At 53.0% G+C, this 8,187-nt stretch overlaps 1 protein-coding gene across 1 annotated transcript; it reads right to left on the reverse strand.

Moving 5' to 3' along the window:
- Positions 1-237: 237 nt before the first annotated feature.
- On the reverse strand, positions 238-2,117 carry LOC120634707. Its single transcript, XM_039905480.1, has 3 exons — positions 2,027-2,117; positions 652-1,094; positions 238-345 (listed from the first exon to the last, which is right to left on the reverse strand). The coding sequence occupies exons 1-3, from the start codon at positions 2,115-2,117 to the stop codon at positions 238-240; spliced, it is 642 nt and encodes a 213-aa protein (XP_039761414.1).
- Positions 2,118-8,187: the final 6,070 nt, after the last annotated feature.

Raw genomic sequence — 8,187 nt, forward strand, 5'->3', positions numbered from 1 at the left:
ACCGACTAAACCCCACGGTGTTCAAACACTTCGCCTGGTGACTGGGTTACGGGAACGCTTTCGCACACGACCGCGACCCAGCCAGCGGCGTCCGCTAAAGCGGACCCTTCTCCGGGGGCATTTCGTGCCCCCTCATTCGCCAAAGGCGCACTTTGAACACAGAGTGCGCCTTCCAGCACGAGGACCTATCTCCCACGGGCGGTAAATGTCCCCGCATCTATCGCCCGGAGGTCCTCCTTATGGGGGCAGGCGGCGGTCTTGTGCAAGCCGCCTGCGCCCGACTCTCCTGCGGCGGATCGGCTGGGAGTCCACGGCATCCTCTCTCAGCCGCTCCGCAGCCTCCTTCTGCGTCATCACGTCTTCGCAGAACGAGACTATCGCATCCCAAGACGTCTCACTGCCGGCCATGGCCCTGACCACAGCCGGCAGGGAGAGGTCTTGTCCCACTACCGCCACGAGTGCGGCCCGCTGCACCGCCCAGCTCGGGCAATCGGCAAGCGTGTGTTGCGCCGTGTCCACAGCGCAGCCGCACTCGTGGCACTCCTCGGTAGGTTCCCTACCGGCGATCTTGCACAGGTACTTTCCGAAACAACCGTGTCCTGAAAGCACCTGCGCAAGGTGGAAGGTCATCACCCCGTGTCTTCTCTCCACCCACTGCTGAAGCACGGGGCGAATCCCGTCAATAGTCCGCAGACCGGCACTGGGCGACTCGAGCCTCTCTCGCCATTGGCGAAAGAGCTCGGCCTGCGCTAAACGCCGCCACCCAGTGACCCTCTCCGGCGAAGGGTGTTCTCCCCGCATGCGGACCTCCACCCTTCGCTCGTGCACACACGCCAACACCTCCGCATCCAGGTCCCACGGGGGTGTCCCTGCCAACGCGCAGGCCGCCTCGTGCGAAATGGTGCGGTACGCTCTGATCACTCTTGCCGCCATGACCCGTTGCGGCCTTCGCAGCAGGGTCCTATTACGGGCGACAAGAGCGTCTGCCCAGATCGGTGCTCCATACAGGGCCATCGACCGCACCACTCCTGTGTACAGGCGGCGGCAGCCAACGCCAGGTCCGCCCAAGTTAGGGAGGAGCCGACTCAGCGCCCCTGCAGCAACGATGAGTTTGGGGGCAACCTAACCTAACCTAACCTAACCTAACCTAACCTAACCTAACCTAACCTAACCTAACCTTTTAAAACTAGTTTGGATTCCTTTAGACCTCAGCCCACCGGCAACTACGACTAACTAAACACTGATCTAGCTATCTGGCTTTCATCAGTGCATCAACAGCAGCATAACTAGTATTAAAATAGTAATGAGTTTTTATTGATGCATATATTCACATTAAATCTTGAATCTAAAGTCTAAAGGTGTCAAAACTAGATTTAGGTTAGGTTAGGTTAGAACATGAATACGAGGGGTGCCTTTAGGCTAAAAGATAGCCCAGCCTGCGAATGTGACCCAAACGAAACAGAAACTGTCGAACACCTTATAGTAGAATGCCCAAGATTCTCGAACCATCGCTACGAGCTCGAACATCAAATCGATCGAGAAATCTCAACTAGAAGCTTCCACGATCTCGTAGCGGATCCAGAGAGAAGACCAGACTTCCTGAGGTATGTGGAGAAGATCTTCCTCATTGCCGTCAGGAGAAACAGCAACCCGACGCCGCCAAGCCCAGACTTGAGCAGGACCACCCAGGCCCCGTTACCCCAACAACCCTGCCCGGTGCAGGATATGCCTACCAGGCAGCTCTTGCTAATGGCAGAAAGGGGAAATCCGGGGTTAAGAACCCGTGGTGTGGCACTGTTTATGGATAACAGCTCTGAGAGATTGGGGATAGGCTTCTGCATCGCGAGCGACTCGAGCAGGGTGATGATATCGCCAGGACTCGCAGCGCTAGCGAACGGAAGCACTTCCAAAAATACAATTCGACGCAAAATCTATGAAGCCCTGCCAGAAGTTACAGTAGCTCAACAACCCTGTAGAATATTGCGCACAAAGAACAAAGTTGTCGCAATATTCAACTGGAATCTACTGGAACCACCATTTGCCAGGGCCAGCTCAGTACTAACATCATTCTGCAGCACGGGCGACACACCTGCCCGAATAATTAGCGTCGACGCCATGGCGGTGGGCTATACAAAAGGAACAATAGAGGACTACCTTGGTTGCATAGACGCATCGAAAAAGCACCAGGTAGTTGTCTACGAAAACAGGGGAGAGGACCTTAGTTACCTCAAACCCAGGAAAAAACCCAGCGAAACACCTGACTGGGAAAATGTTCCACCCACCATCATGGTTACTCAGGAGCGGAAAAGCGGCGCGGAACAGCTGACACAAAAGTGGCAGGAGGCCGAGAAAACTCAAGGGGAGTCCTCCCAGACAACCTCTGCGCCGACACGTGCCTTTAAAACAGCCATCAGCACGTTCAAATCGGCAATAGCAAGCATGTCTGGCGAAAAATCAAAAAAGAGAGCCGAGTCAATGACGCAAGAGGTGGGCAGTGCACTGGCCGCTTTCTTGAAGCCCAGGCCACAGCCCAAAACTTCACCCAGCGACAAACGGACTAACGCCGAAAAAGGCCTGGTCGAACCGCCGACCCTCGGAGTCGTAGTAACACCAATGGACCACATCATGAATGCATTCTTGGAGTTCATGGCTCTCATCAAAGCTGAGCTAGAGGTCAGCCGGAAGACCTGCCATGACATCCTGCAGGCCTACAAACATCAAAACACTGGCCTCTTGACGGTGAGACTCCAGGAAGCTGAAGCGGTTATTTACGACAACGGACGTCGGCAAACTCTACATGGAAATGTAGAAGAACTCGACCACATGGCCGCATACAGCGCAACAGCAGGTTTTGTCGAGGTGGACGAAGAGGCGGAAGCAGAAGATAATAAGCCGCGGTTCAAAACACCATCCACCGACCCAATAGTTGTCCTGGCAAAATGCACCAACATAATGCTGGGACAGAGAATCCTCGAACAAGGCAATAAGATAGCGAAGGACGAGAAGGAGCCCCTGAAATCCTGGAAAGCACCCAAAATCACCTGGGTAAACGGAGTTCCTGGCTGTGGGAAGACCACCTGGATAGTGAGGAACTTCGAGATAAATCGTGACGTGGTTCTAACAGCAACCACGGAGGCCAAAAAGGATTTGAAGGAGAAGCTGCAGGCAAAGTACGGAGCGGCATCAACACTCAAAGTCCGCACCATGGCATCGGTCTTGGTAAATGGATTCAAAGAGCAAAGCGAGAGGCACTGCGAGCGCCTCATCGTGGATGAAGCTCTCATGAGCCACCCAGGATCGATAATTATGGCCGCGAAACTTGCTCATGCCAGCGAAATGCTCATAATTGGCGACGAAAACCAGGTGCCCTTCATCGACCGTAGTAACGCTTTCTCATTAAAGTACTCCCGCCCTAGCGTATTCCTCACTATCAGCAAACAACTGTTGTGCACGCACAGAAACCCCATGGACGTGGCGTATGCGCTCAACGAAGTGTATGATGGCATATACTCGTCCAACGTTCGGATACAGTCCCTGACCCTGAAGGACTACACTGGTGCCGAGATCCCTAAAGAGACAATTAACACCTTGTACCTTACCCATACCCAAAAAGAAAAGGCTCTCTTGAAGTCCTTGGGATATGGAACGGGACAGGGATCACGAGTGAACACCATCCACGAGGCCCAGGGTCTGACATCCGAATATGTGGTGATAGTGCGCACTACGGCCAAAAAGTCGCGTATCCACGACGAAATTCCCCACGCGATTGTTGCGGTGTCACGGCACACCATCAGCTGCATATACTACACCGACGACAACACGTTCCCCCGAATAGGACGGCCTCCGTCTTTGGAAGGGCAACTTTGAGCCCCAACATGCCAATTCGGGTGACCATCAGCTCGGTGGCCACCGTAGCCCTCCTCACCGACTCCTCATAACTGCTTCCCCGGACGGCAACCATGGTGTCGTCCGCGTAACAAATAATTACCATCCGGGGCAGCAGAACCGGACGAATTGCCCAATCAAAGCCCAGGTTCCACAGCAGGGGTCCGAGAACCGATCCCTGCGGAACCCCACAAGCCATACGCCTCTCCTGCCTCGCCCCGTCCTTTCCCTGATAGACCACTACCCTTTCCTCCAGGTAGTGCCCTATCATTCGGCGCAGGTACAGGGGCACCCGATGATATTGGAGCGCCTCCTCTACCACGCTATACGGCAGGGTGCCAAAGGCATTGGCGATATCTAGTGATACCGCCAATACCCCGTCGCTTTCCTTCTGCGCTCCTTCGCAGAAACTTTTCAGAGCACCAACGGCATCTATCGTCGACTTGCCTACCCTAAAGCCGTACTGGTGTTCCGAAAGATCAGGGCCCTGCAGAGCGAGGTGCTGGTTAATACGAGAGGCCAGAACTCTCTCCAGCATCTTGCTCACCTCATCAATAAGGACAATTGGTCTGTATGCCGAAGGAGAATCAGGAGAACGACCCTCCTTCCGCAACAGCACCAAGCGTCCCTGTTTCCATACTCTCGGGAACCGCCCCGCCTCCAGGCAGTCATTAAATAGCTGCCTAAGGTGGCTCCCGAGGTGCCTCAAGGCCAGCGCCAGGACTCTTCCCGGGACTCCATCCGGTCCCGGTGCCTTCTTGCACCGCCGCAGGTGGTTCCACGCTTCTCCTAATTCATCCTCTGTGAATGGAGGGGCTTCTATCGACTCTTCTCGCTCCCCGAATGATGGAATCGTCATAGTCGGGGGCGTAAAAGCTGGTGGTTGAGGAAAGAGTCCAGACACCACCCGATTAAGGAGCTCCGGCTCCATGGAGTTCATGGGTGGGGCACTCCGCATCTTACCTCTGACGATGCGGTATGGCCGACCCCATGGATCCCTATTCAGGGGAACCCTGCTCTTCCCGTCCTTCACCTTCGGACCCCTGCTCTTCCCGTCCTTCACCTTCGGAACCCTGCTCTTCCCGTCCTTTACCTTCGGACCCCTGCTCTTCCCCTCCTTCACCTTCGGACCCCTGCTCTTCCCCTCCTTCACCTTCGGACCCCTGCTCTTCCCCTCTTTCACCTTCGGACCCCTGCTCTTCCCCTCCTTCACCTTCGGACCCCTGCTCTTCCCCTCCTTCACCTTCGGACCCCTGCTCTTCCCCTCCTTCACCTTCGGACCCCTGCTCTTTCCGTCCTTCACCTTCGGACCCCTGCTCTTCCCCTCCTTCACCTTCGGACCCCTGCTCTTCCCCTCCTTCACCTTCGGACCCCTGCTCTTCCCCTCCTTCACCTTCGGACCCCTGCTCTTCCCCTCCCAACCACTCTGCTCTCAACGATGTATTCCCCTCATCCCCACCGGTAACCTCTATTGTATGTATTCCCCTCCCAACCCCCATCAAATTTTGGCCCAATAACTGTAAAATTTTCTAAGTTGTCCTTTCTCCAGTCTGACGCCTTTAAACCCTTGCCACATTTCCTGCTTCACCTCACTTTAGCCTAGTTGACTCTTCCCGTATTGCAACCCCCCTTAAATGCTGCTTTGCTTTTATCTCCCGTGAATTTATCATTTCAGCCCTATACCCTGGCCCTGTACTCTCTTCGCTGTGCATTCTCCCCTTACCTTGATTGTAATCATCATCCCTTGCAAATTCTTTAAATATTCGCCCTTTAGCCGTTTCTCCTGTCAATTCTTTCTTAGTTTAAGCGAATAAATTTCATCTAATTGCTCTCCACCTTTAATCTTTTAACTTCTGTATTTTTCGGAGCAAACAAAACTACAATGTAATTCAATCAATTTATTATTGTTTCATACAACAACCAGTATATTTTATTCTGACATTGTTTTAGTATAATTATCTTATCAACGATACGCTGCTTCGCTTTAATTTTAATTTTGTAAAAATAGTATTATTTTAATAACTTATCCCATTCTTTGAGTACAGATTTAATCAGACAACTGTCTGTACGCTGGGGTTTTATAGAAAAAGTCGCAAATTTTTAGCTGTTTCACAAATTAAGAAAAGTAGCGAATTGTTTCCGGTAATAATGGACTGGTCTCCGTGTCCGCAGAGGCTACCCCGCCACTGTGCTGGGGGTGATCCCCTACGCGGGGGTGTCTTTCTTCACCTACGACTCGCTGAAGCACTGGTACCTGGGTGAGTCGCGGGACATTGCTACACGTGTTTAACTCACGACGCCCGAATGTGAGTGAATGAACAAATGAATGGGACGTGTCGCCCCGTGTCCTTCAATTTGAGACGTATACCGTTGCGGATAGGTATAGCTACAAAGGGTAGAATTGCATGTAACACCTTGTACAGGTAACCACTGCTTACCTTAGCAGCAGTATCCCATAGTATTGACCTAATGCTGTGAAAGTAACTAAAACAGCAGCAGCAATTTGGTGGGTAGGTGTTTGGGCTCGTGTGACTGTAATCACGCGCTTTAGATCGGAACGCTGCATTACAACAATGCTGCTCAGCGACAGAATAAAACATGGTGGTGATACTTCCGCGGATGAGCTCCGTTTCAAATAGCTGTTCATGTTGAATGATATGCGGCCAGAATACCCACTAAAACCCAGCGATGTTCCTACTGCCTAAGGTGGCTCCCGAGGTGCCTCAAGGCCAGCGCCAGGACTCTTCCCGGGACTCCATCCGGTCCCGGGAAGGAAGGTCCCACGGGGGGGTGCCAGCTAACACGCAGGCAGCCGCGAACGCAACGGTCGTGTATGCCCGGCATATTCTGTTTGCCACTACCCGTTGCGGCCTCCGCAGAAGGGCCCTGGTTGGCGCACGGAGTGCATCGAACCAAATGGGGGCTCCATACGTTGCCATACTTTTTACCACCCCCGCGAACAGGCGACGGCAAGGGGCTCCAGGCCCCCCCACGTTTGGGAGTAGTCGGCCCAGCGAAGCAGCTGCACCCACTACTCTAGGGGCGAGGCGGCGGAAGTGTTCCTCAAAGTTCCACTTGCGGTCCAAAACAAGGCCCAGATATTTCATGTGGGCCCTGATTTGGACAACTTCCCCCGACACCGTAATGCTTGCGTGTGCCGTTTACAGGTAACGACAACTTTGATTACCTGCATTTCTACCCCTATCTTCTTACCCAGGCAGTACCCCATAAGACAATTCCAACAGTTTCTATGTCTGTCATATGGCGTGACCTCTTTACTGCTTAGGCGGCAGAACTAAAGGATGTTCTATAAATTATGTACATGAATTTTAGCCCATTGAAATTTAGCATCTAACGATATTTCTAGAAAAACTGTCTCATCCACCAGGTTCAACTTCTCATTATTAAGTAGTACAGTGGTTTACACGTGTACATGAAGTAATGGGAATTATATGCATTTAGTTTTTCTTTCTATTTAAAACCAAATTATTGGCTTCAAACCATTATTTTAAATTCTATTTAAAAACTTTCATTAGTTATAATAACATCAGTCAGCACCGGGGTGGCTGCGTTCCAGGCCTCAACAATGGCTCCTTCCTCCACCATTTCACGGTCGAGGCGGGCTAGGGACCATCTCGGAAACACTACTCTCCCTCCTCCGGTCTGACTTTGAGGCAACGAGCAGGATGCGGAGACTCTCCACCGGATGTACCGATGGTCTGACAGAGTCTCCACTTCCTCGAGGACGCGCCAATCCTGGGCACGTGAGGCGATGGCAGGGGTAGCGAATGAGACATCCACTATTGACCCCCCCTGCCGTCGCACACAGGTGTTTGCGCGTCCTTGGTTGAGAAGGACCAGGCCGACCATGGCAGCCCAGTTCTCCAACTCAACTCCCCTCAGATCTGTTATGGGGGATCCCCACGCCGCAGACTTCGCATTTAGGTCCCCCATCAGGATTACCTGGGTCGGGGCCGCACCTCTCACCACTGGCTCCAGACTTCTAAGATAAGCCTCGAAGGCAGACAGGGGTTTGTTTGGGGAGAAGTATACTCCAATTAGTGTCACCTCCCCCCACACGACCGCTACAAACCCTGGTCCGCTGCGTTGTGGAACCAGTGGAATTCCATGTGCCGGCACCACAACAGCCACCGATCCCTCGACGTCACCAGCCCAATTTGATTGAGTAGGGATGAAGTAGGGCTCGGCGGCTGTCGCCACTTGAATCTGCCACTCCGCCATGTGTTGTATCAGGAGGTCCTGGGCACGGGCGCAGTGGTTCAGATTGGCCTGCAGAAATTC

Source organism: Pararge aegeria, chromosome 25 (assembly GCF_905163445.1).
Source record: "Pararge aegeria chromosome 25, ilParAegt1.1, whole genome shotgun sequence".
Classification (NCBI taxonomy): Eukaryota; Metazoa; Arthropoda; class Insecta; order Lepidoptera; family Nymphalidae; genus Pararge; species Pararge aegeria.

What these genes read in the sequence shown, in the direction of transcription:
- LOC120634707 (XM_039905480.1), bottom strand. Translation starts at nt 2,117, where the DNA reads ATGGCGTCGACGCTAATTATTCGGGCAGGTGTGTCGCCCGTGCTGCAG. An exon ending in CCTGGCAAATGGTGGTTCCA is followed by an intron (nt 1,095 to 2,026) that starts GTAGATTCCAGT and finishes TCGTTGCTGCAG; the next exon opens with GGGCGCTGAGTCGGCTCCTC. An exon ending in GCCCCGTGCTTCAGCAGTGG is followed by an intron (nt 346 to 651) that starts GTGGAGAGAAGA and finishes GTGATGACGCAG; the next exon opens with AAGGAGGCTGCGGAGCGGCT.